Source organism: Haliotis asinina, chromosome 6 (assembly GCF_037392515.1).
Source record: "Haliotis asinina isolate JCU_RB_2024 chromosome 6, JCU_Hal_asi_v2, whole genome shotgun sequence".
Lineage (NCBI taxonomy): Eukaryota > Metazoa > Mollusca > Gastropoda > Lepetellida > Haliotidae > Haliotis > Haliotis asinina.
Window position 1 is genome coordinate 3,031,420 of NC_090285.1, and position 18,009 is coordinate 3,049,428.

The 18,009-nt window shown below is 38.4% G+C and overlaps 1 protein-coding gene across 4 annotated transcripts in view; it reads left to right on the forward strand.

Annotated features, from left to right (window-relative positions):
* Positions 1 to 18,009, forward strand: part of LOC137286568 (SAM and SH3 domain-containing protein 1-like) — a 102,229-nt gene that overhangs the window by 56,223 nt on the left and 27,997 nt on the right. For 3 of the 4 annotated variants that reach the window (XM_067818493.1, XM_067818494.1, XM_067818497.1), the window contains exons 2-7: positions 1,005 to 1,139; positions 4,482 to 4,580; positions 7,731 to 7,789; positions 12,139 to 12,167; positions 15,872 to 15,910; positions 17,757 to 17,870. In XM_067818493.1, the coding sequence (XP_067674594.1) occupies positions 1,005 to 1,139; positions 4,482 to 4,580; positions 7,731 to 7,789; positions 12,139 to 12,167; positions 15,872 to 15,910; positions 17,757 to 17,870 (475 nt within the window). The remainder of the gene's footprint in view (positions 1 to 1,004; positions 1,140 to 4,481; positions 4,581 to 7,730; positions 7,790 to 12,138; positions 12,168 to 15,871; positions 15,911 to 17,756; positions 17,871 to 18,009) is intronic. The other variant, XM_067818496.1, reaches the window with a different exon arrangement.

The following is an 18,009-nucleotide window of genomic DNA, read 5'->3' on the forward strand; positions in this document are numbered from 1 at the left end:
ACAATTTGAGAAACACTCTTACTTGTATCTTATATGTATTTTTTTTTTAAATTCTGTATTCTTTCACATTATAATCCCATATTGTTTCACAAATGTAACATGCAGAACAGGAATGGTGTGACTAGTTGGATGAAAGGGATCCCACCAATATTTTATTTACCATTTTGTGCCATATCTGCACTATACAATGTATATAGTTTTAAGAATTGAATTCTTTCTTTTTTTATCACTTTATTTCTTTATGGTGGGTTCTAAGAATGAAATTGGAGTCTAGTCCTTTCACACGCTGACTTAAGTTTTTCAGTTTTATGAGAAATGAAGCATGGTATTTACTGAATTAAGGCATTTATAGTTTGTGAGACTACGATTCAGTCCATATTTGGTAGTTTTTGTGTCCTGCCAAGTATAAAAATTCACGAAATAAAGTGGTGAATTAGATACTGGGATATATATCCTACTGCAATAGTCATATCTTGTCATCCTTTATAAAACGAATTATGTGTACATTTGTATGTAATAACACATGGCAATATTTGACAAATACACTCACTCATACTGAAGTTGTTTTGACAGTAATTTGCTTCTGTGCCAGCCCAGTGTTAGTCATCCTTGGGAATCCCAATAAATATGTTTTCAGTCATACGCTGAATGGCCTTAACTAATTGATGGCAAGTGTAGGGTAAAAAGTTTCATTTAGAAGGTGGCTGCTTCAACAGAAGAATGTGTCATATGCACGTTCTTACTATCATGCAGGCATTGCACAAAGAAGGGGAAAAATATCTCCCTGAGCTGTGGCCATTCATCTTTATTTACAGAGAGAACATGGTGTACAATGACATATATTATGATAATCATAATTATTTTTTTTTTTAATTTCATTTTAGCCATTGATGCAAGCTTGTCAGCCTGAATGTTTCCTTTATGGTCATGGCTGACAGCACGATGTACTTCATTGGTTTGACGAGTTATACAATCTTGTTTGAGAAATGTGTTTTTGATTCCAGGAAAACACCTTATGCCAAAGTAGCCTGACTGCACTGGCTGTCAAATATGCAAAAGAAATCAAAACTCATTTTGCTGATGTATGGGACCGACTGGAAGACCTGTGGAAGGTGGCCCAGGATATCGACAACTTCCAGGTAAACATACCACCCCTATGGACACTTTTCTGATTAATATGCAACCCCACAATTAACATCTTTCCAGTAGATATATATCTCCATATCAACATTATAGTGTATAACCAAGGAATGGTCCTTGACAACCAACCCATGCTTGTCTTATAGAAGCTACTTGAGGGATTAGGTGGTGAGTGTTGTAACTTGGATGATGCATGCCCTCATATCCCATGCATGTAGATCAATGTCGTCATGTTTGTCACAAGATTGTCTGGTCCAGAATGGATTATTTACTAAGCACTGTCATATTGCTGGAAAAATGCTGACTGCAACATAAAAACCAAACAAACATGAATATAATACACTTTGCATGTGTGTATGATGGGACAAACCATGTTTGTTACATGTTCCCTTCAAATGAATGCTTTTGTATCTAGAGTAGTAAAGATATCAAAACATATTTCTCTGTATGGTGAATTTTGAATTTCCATAATTCTCAACAATTCCAGAAAATAGCTACAAAATTGTGGAAATAAGCAATATTCCTTTACTGGATCAAACTGGCTGGTAAGTAAGACATGTCAATAATGATATATAATCTTTTGTCTTGTTGGCTGTCTCCATGATCAATGGGCGATATCTATATATATTGTGATGATGAAGTAACTCAGTCTACAGGACAGTATAGATCAGTCAGCTTCCACCAATCAGTATATGACAGGTGCCCTGGGACAGTATCTAGGTATAACAGACAAGAATTAAGCACTCATGCTGGTAATGATGTATGCCTTGGGCTTTATGAATAGGTCTTCCTTACATGGCAATAATGGTCTGATTATTGCTAGAGCTGACATGGCTTTGCTTGGTACATAAACATGAGGCCTTCCTTGTGTCTTTATTGCCGTACATAGACTGGAGGACGAGTGGTTCATGTTTTTGCTAGCATCCTATCTGTGTTTGCCTCTGCATAATTAGACTATTGCTTAGTCTGTGAATGTATGTAATTTTGACAGAAACTAATAATTCCTTTCAAACTGAAAAGGAGTCCCAGTGAAATGAGAGATTCAGAACCTGAACATGAGGAAATCTAGACTTGCTGTAATTAGGGCTTTAGCAATGCAGAGAATGGCAAGGTGGGATGGAAAATAATGCGGACTAGGGAATGTGGGTCTGACTAGTCAGTGTACGTGGCCCAGTGGTTTAGATATGCTAAACAAGAAAGTTAACACAGGGTTTGTTTACATGTGATCATTCAACTGAACGAATATTGTCACTTATCTTTTTTCTTGATATCTGTATTTTTGTTGTGTGACAAATGTGGGCATTTGAACTAATGAGCAGAAGTTCTCTTTGACACACCCATTAGACAATTTGATTGGCTCCAGACTCAGTGAATAAATATTGGTGTTCTCACTTTACTGTAGTGTGAAATATTTGGCCATTTACCAACCCAGGTAATTGGTGTTGTGAATGGTAAGTGTGGTGCCTATTGTCAACAGGAATGACCTGCAAATGCTTTTCTTTGCAAGGAACCACTGGAAGTGTAATTTGGATCATAATGTGGTCTTTACATGCAAACAGGATCAAGTTTCCTGATATCAATGATGATTGGTGCCTCTTGTTCAGATTGGTAGAAGATCTCACTTGAGAGGGTAGGAGTATAAGAGTCTTGTCACTGAGCCTGTAACATGTCACAGCACCATTGATCTTGATGTTGTCTGGAGGTCATGTTTCTCAACAGGGGACTGGAAGAGAGGCCTATCTCATTCATATCCTGTCCATCAGCTTATTGGACTTTTGATTTATTACTTTGGCTGAGATGAATATCTTCTGTTCATGGGATAGTCCACGGGTAGCTGCAGAATTCACAGAAAGTAACTGTTTCATAATCAATATTTATTACATACAGTATTCATTTATGTGATATAAGTCTTCCTTGTGGTTAGGTTTTATCCTTGTGCTACAATCGTTATTACGGTGGTTGCTGCTGCCTTCTTGATCACAAACACAGATTAGCCTTGGGAATGAACCCTAGAGAACAGAGACATCCCAGAAAAATCTCTATAAGGGATCTCTATGAAGAGGCTCTGGAATAAGAAAGATCACTATCAAGGTGCTGTCAAAGAGCCTCTAGAAAACACTATGGAATGTGTCTATGGGGAGGGATTCTGGTAAAGGGGCTACTAAAGGCTTCAGAATTGATATTCTTTAAGGTTTCCAGGTAAGGTTCCAGAATGGCTTGTGAGTGAGTTTCCTGCTTAACAGAACACAACAGAAGCTGTTGTCTAATGCTCTGTTAGCAATATTCCAGTTGTGTCACAGCGACATAGGTAGTATTGATCTGGACCTGACAAACCATTCATTGAAATTCTGTGAAACTCCCCATTGGGTAGTGCAGTCACTGATTCTACAGAATCTGTAGATCAGTTCTGTGTAAGACGAAGCATGAGATACTTGGATCCACCCTGATCCAGACTCCTATAAGGGTGGTCCCCCCCAAAACACAGTCAGACACTGGTTGGCTTGGAACTTACAACACTTTATGGACAAATGATGTTTCTTATTGACACATCTTATTTCTTCTCTCTCATAAGGTGAATTGTAGAAATGTCTTAAACTGAGGTCTGTTAATGAAGGAGCGGTGTTGGTGTTGGTAATGAAAGAAGTTGTAGTGGTGTTGGAGGAGAGGTTCTAATGGTTAGTTAAACTCAGCACACCTGGGCATTTACCTCAGCTCACCTGTTTACCACACCTGAGTTAGCTATGGTTACCTTGCTCTCATTGTCAATACTCCTACTGTTTTTGTTATGGATCATTACCATTTATTACAAAACCAGCAACTGTTTATCAACTGTCAATCAGTCTGTGGACTGGACTGGAAACTCAAACCTTGCAGTGAATACAGTGTACCTGTTGGACAATAGACATACCTGTGGAGGAATTAAGCCATTCCACATATGGTGCAACCAAACAATGCTTGGGATATAATGATAACAGTGTATACATTCTGTTAATGCTCCTTTTGTGTTCATCTGTTGCTCAAGAACAGGTGCTTAGGTGCTTCCTTTAATAATTGGTTTTGATCAAACGTATTTAACATGTATGTATTTGTTGAAGAATAATGGTAGTTGCATCCATGTAAAATTTAACAAAAATGTCATTATAGAAACAAATGGTGCCTGGCGTCTTATTCCCTGCCACAGGGGAACATTTTCAGTGTAAGATAATTTCATTTTTTTCTCTTTCTTCCAGAACAGAAATAACTTATTAACATTCACCAGAGACCTCTTTTTGAATCCTTGAAAAGGAACGCACTTAAATGTAATTACTTGTTTTTCATGGCATGTGGCTTGTTCGTTTCAGAGTGTATGCAGGAGCCCTATGCATAGTATCTATGGTGGATCAAGCCTGTATGGCTTCTCACCCCGTGGAGTGCCACCACCTCTTCCTTCTTGTCCACCGGTAAGTCCCAATATGTGGTGGGTCACAGACCATCCCCTGCCCTTCCCATTGGTTGTCCCAATACCTGGTTGGTCACAGACCATGCCCCACCCTAGTGTGTCAGTCTGTCAGGCTTCTCACAGACCTGACTCCACCCTCCCCATATGTGGTTTGGATTATCTTTGATGCTTAGCCTCTGAATGTATATAATTTTGATAGAAACAATTAATCCTACTTAAATTAAAAAGGAGCCCCAGTGAGATACAAGATACATAACCAGAAGAAATTCAGATTTGTTCCCTTTGGGGCTTTAGTATTGCAGAAAAGGTTGAGAGGAAGGGAACATAATGTAGTTGAGCGACTGTGATGTCCAATGGAAGATTACAGTGGTAGATACCGTATGTACTGCCCCTCCTCATCTCCCCTCCCCCAATGAGTCATGAGGCTAGGACTTGACCTGTCACACGACCTGTCACACAGCCAGTCCCACCATCAGGATATAAAGGTTCTGTAGGGGTCAATTATTTTAGCTCAACTAAGCAAAGGTCCATGTGAGCATATGTCAGGGTGCATAATATGTCATCAACATTAACATTTTCTGCCCTATCAGCCATTTTGAAAAAATGTGATTTTCATTGTTTGTTTGTTGTCTGCATTTGGATGAGCTGGAAAAGTTGATCTCAACAGAGGTGTCATAATAACAACTCATTAAAGCCATATGGAATTATATGAATTACCTTAATGACATTTCCAGAAAATCAGTGTCATTGCCCATGTTTTGATGTGCTATTTATAAACTGAAATAATGTTTAAAGTAGTGTTAAACCAATCTCACTTACTCACTCACTCACTCTCACTCACTTACTCACTCACTTACTCACTCACTCACTCACTCACTCACTCACTCTCAAAGGTACATGGCCTTTGGGCTTCCACACAGAGACCTTTGTGTCATGGTGACCCAAGGTATATCACATGGTGATGATACAGGGTCAGGCAGTGTGGAATTGTGATGTAGAGGCTGGGTTTGCAGCAGACTCAAACCAGACACCCAGAGGAAACCATACACTGGTTACAGGGTTGACTTGTCTTCAGAGAAAATATATCAGATAAGAAATGAATCTGCACTAGGATGGCCAGTTTTGCAGGATCAGAAAATGGAGACAACACATTCGAGGAAGACAAGTAGAGGTTTTATTGACATAATGGGGAGATGAAAAAGAAAAATGATGCATAATAAAACGAAAAGTTAAGTGGTTATGGTATGGTCACTCGATAAGAGAATGAATAATACAATGAATACGAGACAGCTTATATACGGGATGTCTTCATAGTGGCTTTCATATCAGATGGAGACAATCTAGATGCGTTTGATCATAAAACTTGCCCCATATTTCTCACATTAGATTCCATCAACAGCAGAAAGTTAGTGATTGGTGGGCATGGAGCATTTTTTACCTCTCTTGTTGTATCTTGTACTTGAGTCATGGCTAACCAGATACAAAACCAGGTACTTGTACCTCTGCATGTGTTGGCTTGTTCTCATGTTCAGTAATGTTACCCCTACTTGCCCACCAACCCACCCAAGCCAGCAACATCACCCAGCTTTTTGCCAGAGGAAATTATTACTTTTTAAAACAGGCACACACATGTGTACGCTCGCTCCCTCCATCCCTCCATCACTCACTCACTCACTCACTTACTTTCACCCTGATCTTCCACTCATCCAGGCTATTGCACAAAAGTACATAAAAGGTGTATTTTGCCTCCATATAATACACTGCTGATAAATACAACCTACATTCGATGTTAGGGCACTCACACAGAGTGTAAAGAAGTATATTATTATACTCCTTGCACATACGTGTAGGTAATTGCCCATACAGTCTTCTCTCTTGTATATAATTTGTGTCACTGTGTATTGATGAATGATACCTTTGTCAAAATTTCTCATTATTGTTCTGCATACAGTACTTATATCATGAAACAAAAGTGAAATGAAATGATCAGGAAATTGTTTCTTACCTTAAAGCTCCAGCTGCACTGTACATTTTGAGTTCCTCATGAGATTGTGTGCGCAGGGATGTAGTTTTTGGCTGCTCAGTCTGTTATTATGATTAAAACGATGTCATGTGATAAATCGATAATGCAGTTAATTTTTTCTAATTTTGTTCATTTAAAACTAAACCTTGATTTGCAGCTGTTCGGGGTGTTTTACCTGAGTCACAAATCTCTTTTGTTTTGTTAGTTTCTGTATTATTTTGTTAAACAGCAATATTAGCTGGCAAATGTTTCGTTTTTCTAGCTCATTTGACAGGGACAAGGCTTTGACTTTTCCCTCTTAGACTTACACTTAAATGTTGATTCTAATTTAACAAATTCTTTTACTTCTCTCTTGAAATGTCAGGAAAACAAACTACCAACAATTTATTGGTTCATCCCAGCAATCAATGTTGTTCTTGTAGTAGTGCCAAAACTGACAACAGCCCTAAAGTTGCGCTAGTGTTTCCAAGACGAACATGTACACTTGAAGGTAAACATGCTAATTTCCCAGTGTTAGGATTCGCTCTCTGTTAGATTGGCTTACAGGAAACTGTGTAATGGTTCCAAACAAAATTAAACTGCAACAAACACACCTCTCCTGTTGGAATCTGAGAAAACAGTTTCACACCAGCAGATGTTATGGACCGTTCTTGGGCACACACACTGTCATTTACAAAGATAGAAAAAGTGTCCCAGGAAATGTCCAGCGAGTGAACTCAAGATGCACAGGTGGACTTCGGTTGTGTTGTACTTGGGTGTCTTTTCTCAGTGGCAAGATGTTTTATGTGCACACCTCTTCATCTCATTCTGTTGACTATGTGGAGGGAAATTAAAAATTGTTTTTGCAATTTACTTTGCGCTGAAATTTCTGAGTTTATGTTTTTGAAGCCTAGTGTAAATGAATTAATGCCAAGCTGTTTTGTGATGCCCCATGGGTACATCAGTGGCCAAACATGTTGTGTGGAAAGGAATATCAACTATCAACCCCACTGAACTTGAATATCTGTGAAATGAATCCATTGCTGTCCAGTGGTGCTGTATCACCACCGCTGTGATCTTAGACTATCACAAGTGTTGAAGTGTCTTATTTTTCAGTTAAATCAGTAACCTGTGCTTGTTGTGTTTCAGCCATCCACCAGCCATGTTGACAGAATGCCTGAACTCCCCATCTCGCCATATAGCTACAGGTAATACCTTTTACACTGCCTGACACCATCTCACCTCAACACTACAAAACATTGCTGCAGCAGTAATTTTGGCCCAGGTCCTGGAAATGCTAATACCAAGTGCAGAGTATATGTATAGACCAAGGGTCATAATTATGGTGAATCCAAGGTTGAAACATGTGGATCCTACCAGTAAGGGTAGTATTCTTGTCATTATGTTGAGTCAAACTTTGATTACACCTCCTGTACTTCTCCCATCCTTCCACCACCATACTGACAAGCTCTGAACAATGCAGTGACACATCTTTAACAGGCATATAGGTTTAATTATGGGCTGATCCTGTACTGAGAACAGTGCATCCAGCTGACCTTACTGCACTCCTTAAATCTTCCACTTGCTATCAGGAGGCCAGTTTGTCAACATTACCTCATGGCGGACTGTAAGTCTTTATATTCCTGCTTGATGGAGCAGCACGTTGAGATGAAGTCTGTGCATGCAATATGGCCGTCTGATTAGCATGAATGACGTGAGGTTATCATTAAAACAATGGCATTTATGAAGTCACAGGATAAGAAATGAGCCCACTAAGGGCAGTTCTGAGAGTGGGTAGTATTTCTGATCTAAAAGTATTCTCAGTAATAAGTATCCTTGGGGTCCTTGTGATGTCATTCTGACCTTAGGAGGTCACCTTATCCTCAAAACTCATCATTTCTTCTTTATGTGACAAGGACCTTAAATTGAAAAGCTAATGTTTTTACAGACATAGGATGCATAAAATATTGTAGCATTTGGCTAAAAACACCCACAAATATTTAATGTTTTTGTCAGTTAAATCAATTAAAAAGGGATTTAAATATTTGTTGTTATGGTAAGTGATTCCTATTAACTGAAAATCAACACTTACCCTACATTTCCTTCTTTGGGATTAGTATGGATGTGGAGAATTAATTAGGTAGGCCCATTAACAATTCAAATAACAGGATAAATTGTTCAATAAATTTTCAGGGCAGTTCTTTACTTTGCGTGAATAAATGCACTCTAAGGAAGAACTAAAGATCATGAACTCCAGACAAACCTTTGGAGAACTGGTTTCTTAAAATTTAAACAAGAATGTTTAGTAGCATTACAGAGCCTTCAGGGAGCTGCCATTGTCATGTGTTGAAACAGGTAAACAATGCTTGTGCCTTGTCGTCAGAACCAGAGAGTTCTCTTTGCATCAGTTCCTGGACAGATTCAACACAAAACATCCAGCATTAGTGATGGAGAAAATAAGTGCCAATGCTTCCTTCAAACCCCTGTTTTGCGGTTGCTGTTGAGATGCTAAATGGTGACGCAGAGGAGACAATGGCTGACACTGGTTCTTGTTGGTTTCCAGTGCAGCGATGATAATATTGGTGTCAATTGAACTGTTTCTCTGTGCGTTTATGATAACTCCTCTCCCTCAGCTTCCCCCAAACGTTTTGCTTACTGGTTATGTTAAACCATGACAGAAGTTTTGCAGTGTTAAACTTAAACTCACTCACTCACTCACTCACTCACTCACTCACTCACTCACTCACTCACTCACTCACTCACTCACTGTTTCCACATCAGTCTGTAGCTCAGTCTATGGACTTAGTGGACACACGTTTGCAGCTGGGATCTGTCTTATCCTTGCTGATTTCATATGATCAGGAGAGATTACTGCTATTTATATGCTAATGCCAATGCATCAGCTGAAATCATCTTCCAGAATATTGTTAGGTTTCTGTAATGGACGATTCCCCTTTGAATAACCTTCGTTTTAAGACTATGACACAATTGAGTGAAACAACTGCAATTACTACATAATGGAACAAAATATCATGTAATTCATTATGGAAGTGGCATCTTTATGAAATTTTATTTTCTCGTTCTGTAAGGATTGGATAATGTGGGCAAAAGTAATTTATTCACATAAATCATATTATGTCTTGTGCATCAGACAAGACTATTAAGTGTGTTATATGTTATGTATAATAACAGCTTTGTGTAGGCATATATTGTATACCTTTCATTTGAAGCAGAGAGGATACTAAGATATTGTAACCTTTTGTTATAAGGTCATAAGTTAATAATGGACTTTTTCATTTGTATGATTTCAGCCAACCTTTAAGAAAATTGAACAGCAAAGAAATGTGGGCAGTTGCAAATATGATAGGTTTGGAGTTAAAATTGTATAAAAATTGTTACATATAATCATAGATAATTTGCCATCACTATTTCTTGACCTTTACATGTGACTAATGCATCATATTCATTACTTCCAATATTCCACATTGAGCTGTGTCATTGTTTTGTCGTTAATCATTATGATTTGTGCCCAACAAAGTTAATAATGTCAGTTAGCAATCAGGAGGCAAAAATATGGCTTGGTCATAATTGCAACTTTTGTTTTTGTTGAAAATATTTTAACATTCTTTTTTGATGGTTTTCATGTTATTTTTAGTTTTGAGTGCTCTACAGCCATTATGGTAATGGTGGCCATGATGAAGATCATTGTAGTATTTAATACCATGACAGGCTAGGGAACACAAGACAACACTGTTATCACTCACCAAATTACTTTTAGAATAGATTCCTTAATATCATAGAAAAAGTCTGATTAAATGATACCTCCCTGGAGCCATCCTCACAAAATCAGGAACTGAACCACGCCACCATATTTAATGGACGATCAGCAGTTTGCAACATCCGGTCTGTCTGCACATTCAAGATAATACATGCGATGAGTCGTAGTGTTGTGTCAGCTTCCTCTCCCAGCTGAACATTGGAGCTGCTGCAATGCATGACAATAGAGACAAAAATGGCTGACTGGTGATTGTAGCCAAATGGCCATCAAGTCATTACTGCTATCTCCATTCATATCTGTTGGGAATATATTACGTCACCAAATACCTGTGTTGGTGTTTGACAAACAAGGAATATTGTTTTTGTTGCTGTAATGTAAACTTTAGAAAGAAATGTAGTTTTTATGTTTGCATCCAACGTAGGTTCAAATATTACATTTTTTTCACAGTTTGATCAAATATTGACAAACATTACAGAATTTTCGTTATCTAAAATTTTGATGAAACTGTGTTTGAAATCAATAAATACAGAAAGGTTCAAGTGTTGACATTTTGCATGTGTGGTTGGCCATTATCCCAGAGAGGGGAACAACATCATATTGTTGACTTAGGGAAGCTCCTGATAGAGGGGGACATGTTATGTTTACTGATACTTGCCTCAAAACTTGCTTTCATTTCCTGTCAGAGACCTTAACTGAATTATGTATGCTGATTTTCCTTTTCGTAAGTTTTGCCTTTCTAATGATTGATTGTCTATTTAATTTCTTTAATAAATTTCTTAATAATGGCTGAAAAAAACAGAATTTAATATGGAAATGATGTTGAAAAATAGTTCAACAACACTCTGGGCAGCGTGACATAGTGCCTCTCCGAAGGATCAACCAGAGTCAGATCATCAAACCCCCTACTAACCAACATGTGTTCCTTTGGGTGCTCAAATTTATCACAGTCAGTTAACTCTTTGCCTCAAAGATAAGAGAAATCATCATTTTCCCCAGAATGGTTTAGAGTTATGTCCCTTCTGCTCTCTGATCAGAAATGGAGGTCCATCTGGTCCGCAGCCAGTATCAGGAACTTGCTGCTAATTGAATTATTTGGCATGATTTAGATGGTATGATGAGCCACGAGGATGGATCAGTTTAGCCAGGAATATTTCAATTTGCAAGACAGCCATAAGTCAGTGCATGGCAGTGAATTTCAGCCTTAGTTTGCAGCTAAATAGCACAAACCAGTTGACATGGGCACATCATGGTCAGAAATTGCCAATTTGTCAGAAATTTCTGTTGCTTCCACAAATTCAAATTTAGTGAGAAATATTTAGTGACCAAACTCTGTTGTGTTAGGTGATAGCTTAATGGACATCGTCGATAACAGAGCAGATTAACATTTAGCTCCAAAGTTTTCTTAATAAAACATATATATCAACGAAAACATGTAATATATGTTAATGTATCCCAGGCATATAATCCCGTGCTTCATTATTGCCACAATTGTCAATAGACTCATACAAAATACAAAATATTTGTCCCATTGGAGCAGGACAAGTTGCACACTTTGAGGACCAATGAAAGGTCTCAGTAATCTAAAGTTTCTTTCTCAAGCTCTAAAACATGTCCAGGACTTGCTGTTAAACCTTTATGATCATGAAAGCGTCACATTCCTCTATTGTGATACCCATTTCAGCCTTTCACACAACACAATTTATTGTTGGATGTGGTTTTCTAATTACTATGATACGGTTGCTGCAGTATCTGTAATTAACCTTTCTTCTTGTGTTTCAGTCAAGAGAACTATGTGGCCATCGATGGAGGTAGGTTCATGTGTGCAGTCTTCGAGTTAAATATATTTGTGTTTTTGTCAAAAAGTGGTCTTCTATTGCTTTTTATTGAGAATGACCAAAGTGTACACAATTGTGCAAAATCATGAGCCAACACAGACAGCTCTTTGAGCGATACATGTATCTAGCTGTGAGTGTATGAGGCCCAATACAGAGTACCAGCTGCTGAGCTATCTCCAGCAGGCCAAATCAGTTTTATTGTTTGGCTATGGTTTTTTGACCAGTTTTGCCAAGACACCATACCCTTTCGCTTTGCCATCAAGGTGGGTCTAGGGGGCAGTTGAGGTAGTCTAGTGGTAGTCTCGTCACAGCAATGACCCATGTTTGATTCCCCACATGGGTAGAATGTGTGAAGTCCATTTCTGGTGTCCCCTGCAGTGATATATCTGGAATGTGGCTAAAAGTGGTGTAAAACTTAATTCACTCGCTCACTCACTGTATTTGGGCCATATAACACAAATCAAACTGTCCCTTATCAAGCACTTACCATTGTGAGCTTTGGTCATTCTCAGCCTGAAACTTGACTGCTTTGTTTCTGTTTGAATTGTATATATTTTCCTATATCACTCTGTTGTGAAGTTAGTCTGATGACAATAATCCTGACAGTTTTTCTACTGTTTTTCTGTACGTAATTTTATGGTGTAATTGATGAACAGTGTAATGATGCTTCATGAGACTGTCAGTGATGTTTCCTCTATTTGATACTTACCCTCCCCAACTCCCCAAAACAATACCTTTTTATCATCATCATCATCATCATCATTAGCTCTTAAATTAATGACAGTCCTTAAGATAACCTCCTTTGTTCCATAAGTGAAGGGGTGGTGGTCTAGCCTAATGGTTAAAGCGTCCACTTGTACGCTGACGACCCTGGTTTGATTCTCTTAACTGGTTTGCACAGCTGTGATATTTCTGGAATATTGCTAAAAGCGGCATAAAACCATGTTCACTCACTCATTCAATTCACCAATCACTATTATGCTAGAGAATGTAATGTGAGTCAATCATTGTCCTTTTAGCATATGTTTAAGAAATACAGTTTGTTCTACCACCATGTATAATGTAATAAAGCACACTTTCGCCCTGAACTATTATATCGTGAAGCATTCCGATGCAAGCGTGCTCATGGTAGAATGACATTTTATCCTTCAGAAAACATAAACATACTGTTTCCACTGGTGATGTTAGCTGTGTGATGTAACTGCAAACCAAGGAACGGGATGCAATGAAGCAGTTTACTGTGGGAGGCTGTATGAGGCGATGGCAACTAACATCCAATCGTGACATCAGTTACATTGTGACATAATGCCAAAAAGTTCAGTTACGAGGGGGCAGACTGGAATGGCGCAGTGACGTCAACACATTTTGACGAAATGCAAAAAGTGCACATTATCATCTGATAAAGTATTGTCGGCACCTTTGATCTTTCATCAAAGCATCTTAGAATCTTCCTTCATACAGTCATTGACATTTCAGCTCTCTGTGTTCTTCCTTCATGCAGTCATTGACATTTCAGCTCTCTGTGTTCTTCCTTCATGCAGTCATTGACATTTCAGCTCTCTGTGTTCTTCCTTCATGCAGTCATTGACATTTCAGCTCTCTGTGTTCTTCCTTCATGCAGTCATTGACATATCAGCTCTCTGTGTTCTTCCTTCATGCAGTCAGTCATTGACATATCATCTCTCTGTGTTCCATCAGTCATCCCTGAAGAATCCTCCCATTGTTGCACACTTGCCAAGTAGGAGTAGTACTTATGTAGAACTTGCTGTATGACATGCAACATAATGTATGGCATGATGTCAAATGAAGTGTATGACATGATGTCATACTCCAGTGATGTGGAAAGTTGCACATCAACTAATTTACCAGTTAAGGAAAAAGTAGACTCAGATATGGTTTGATCACTGTCTGATCTTTAATTGGTCAAAACCACATTCCCTCACTCACTCTATCGCCCAACTTATTATGAAATGGTTGTAGTTTTTGAAAACTGATGCCAGATAGTTCCCATCAGGTATATTGTGTATGGCTTGGTACTCACATCAAGGCAGCCGTTTCTCGACGAGCGGTTAAAAAGGGCCATAAATTTCTGGAACAAATTCAGCTACTAATTGAGACTTCAATTGTTATGGATCTGTCTAAGTGGAGCCATTATTCCTGAGATTATTCTGATCAACTTCCCCTTTATGTATTGACCAACTTGAGCAGTTTTGTAAGAAAAAGTGGGAAAAAATAAGAAAAATGTGTTTAGGCAGAGATGTATTGTTCAGAAATGGTGACGGAATTGATCACATAGTCACAGCTTGGATGAAATGCTCCGATCCTGGTGACTCATGACATTGGGATTAGTCTCAATTCAGAGGGACTTTTTTAACCAATACAAATAAATTGAACAAGCAGAATAATTCCCTAGTGGGTTGTTTGGAGCAGTGATTTGGAAGTCTTAAACCCATGCTCACCTCTTTGATGACGAGCAGTAAATTTAGTTCTTGATAATTTCAGTGTCATTTGTAGATTGGAAATATTGATGTCTTAAATTTGAGGGGTTAATGCGTACTTAGCTCACTGCATGACCACGCATGTAGTGAGATCTTCTACCATAACAATAACTTCCTGAACGAGAAGTATGCCTCTAAATTGTCTGTAATCACTGACTAGATTTTCTGTACAGACCAGCAATATAATGATTATTGTAATGTTTCATGTTCATCTTAAGTGAGGACTATTCTGATATCAAGGCCAGTGCAAAATAGGCAGAGGAACATAATAGACTGGGAAGTATTTCGAGAAATAAAGTTATCCCTATTTAAAACCAGAGTCACCTTCTAAGCGTCAACCCAAATCCAAATAGAGCCTATAACAACACTTAATTATAGCTGAGGCAGTGTAGACTTGCCAACACATTCTAGATGTGAGTAGGAGATGGTAATGGTGTCTGATACACGAAGACTGGCCTGCCTTGACCCTAAGGGCATTCATGCTACTCCATGGTAAGCTGGTACTGCAGCAGTAGCTCCCCTGAATGCACCATAGTAGTGATCCATGGGTTCTGTCTCGAACCTTCTTCATTCTGATAGAGACCCCATAAACATATTGGCAGTCCATGCTTATCAGGTCCATTGATTCAATCTGAATCTTGCTACACAGCCCTGTGTTGTCATTTGTCATCTTGAAGCATCAGATCAATCAGCAGCCATGTTCTCACTGTATTCTGGACAGATCGGCACTCGCTTTGATTGCCTGTCCATCATGTTCCCATCTCCTGCTCAACCCATCCTCTCTCACATACCCACTGCATCTTCTCACACACCCATCCACCACTCACATACCCACCCCATCCTCTCACATACCCACCCCATCCTCTCACATACCCACCCCATCCTCTCACATACCCATGCACAACTCACATACCCATCAACTCTCACTTTATGCCACCCCACCCATCATGTTCCCATCTATGTTACCTCGTACCCATCAACATGCATGTGAACTGCCCATCCACATTCCCAACCTCTTGACTATATATCTTCCAATGCATGCAGCCTGGCCTTCCGATGTGAAAACCTCCCTGTGAAAACCTCCCATCTACAACACTGTGGAGATAGTCCAATGTATAAACTGTAGCTGCTTTGCGTGTTGTCATAGCTACTAGACTTCCTTGTATGTTTATCCTGCAGGTGTATGTTGTCTGTTTTCTCGAAAAATCACCAGGCCAGGTATTTTAAAGTTTTTCTTGCACTTTTGTTTGGCATCCTTTTATGACATGCATACATTGTACTTGCATAATATTCCATCTTAACCATGAGGCCATTGTTGATTAACCTGAACCCTCAGCTCACACTCAGAGTTGTACTAACAGTGGCCTTGCATATGTCCACACACAAACTATCACGTGCAGGGAATTGGGTAAAGAATTGTTTTAGAGAATACTCATGTCTGACAAGAACAAACCTATGTACTATTTTCAGTTGTAGTAGATTGAAGTGAAGTCATGAGGATGAGATGTGTGTGGATATGTGCAAGAACATGCTCCCAGCCTAGTTTTGTTACCACTAACTCTCCCTCTGTATTGGTCAGCTTCGGTTAAGCTTCCCCAGGGTCAAAATGAGTGGTTATAAAACCCATAACCTCCTATTTGTCATAACAATATTTGCACTGTAAACATAATTAAACATTGTTCAAAATATCTGAACTGAGTGTGTAATGCATATAGTGTTTCAGCAAAAATCTTATGTGATAATTTAGTGTAATATTGACTGATGAATAGTATTACATTTATACATCAATGCAAATTTTAGAAAACTTACTACATTCTCAGTTAACAGTCTCAGTATCACAAATTTAATTCAGTAATGAAAAGGAGTTTCTTAAGGTGTATCTAAGTTCCCACTGCATGCTTGTGTCAAGTTTGTGACATGTACATTATTCAAAATGCTTCTTTAGGTTACCTTGTGCCCTGATATACAGTTAATGGGTTTTTAACCCCCAAATCAACTGTAGTCTAATGTATGGCTGATTTCATATGGCAGAAAACAAAGCTTTTTGCCTTGCCCTATCATATATCCAGTGCTACAAGCTTAAGTAGATGGAAACTACAATTAGTGCATTAGCATTTTACCATCATCAAGATTTCATGATCTTTAAGTGCCTCAAGTTGAAAACATTTCTCCATATTACAAAGCTTAGTGCACATAATACCAGCACATTTTGTGAAATGGGTAATTGCATCTTGAAGACGAGAACTCAATGGATATTTTATGGATGTGTATATTTTGGTAAATTGTAATAATATTTTTTCAGTCTTTGTGAAAACAGTTATTATGGAGAAGATAAATATTTGGATTGATTAAGTCTTAGTCTGATCACACCAACATCAAGGTTTGATTCCTCAAATTAGTGCAGGACGTCTTTCATGTAGTTTCAACAGTGGCATTAAGAATGTCTTTTGTTTCACTTTCTTCACTTCCTGAGATGGGACATGACACATGTAATTGCTTACAATTACAGCTGTAACATACAACCAAACAGTATATATCATATATACTGTCCATGTATGCCTTAATATGTCACTGTTACAGGTCAGTTACATATACTGTGTATATCATTTATACTGGCCATGTAGGTTCTAACATGTCACTGCTACTTGTGAGATACAGCCATCATTGCACACACATTGTATCTTGTATCCATGAAAGCTCTTTCCTTTCCATGTCACTGTTACCTATCAGTTTCAGACATTCACATAAACAGTTCATAACATCTGTGGAAGTACTAACATATTACTATCAGCTATCAATTGTGAACATTGTTTAACGCATAATGTAAGTTCTATCAGTGGAAATGCTTAAAATGTCACTAACATTGAAAATGGTTTGTCACTCTTAAATGTAGAAAGAAATTCAGTACAAAATGTGTTATTGAAGCTTTAATTTTCATAACAAATTCAGAAATTTATTTAGCAAATGGGTGTGAAGGTGACAGTTAGAATAGCCTCCCTTACATTTCTGAAGTGCTAATGGTCAATACATATGTTATTCAGATTGGTGAATGTTGTACTTTCAGATGTACGGGACACTGTGCTGTCGGAGGGCAAGAAATCATCCTCATTGGGCAAATTTTTACGAAATATTGGGATACGTCGGTCAGGAAGAAAGAACTCATACAAACAACATTCGGGTAAGACTGAATGACATGTGTTTGACAGACTGAAAGGTGGCTTAAACTATCTCAAAACTGCAAGGCTTACATAGTATATAATTTCACAAGTTTTATGACATGAAGACATAGGTAGCGAAATCTTTCTGACAGCATTATA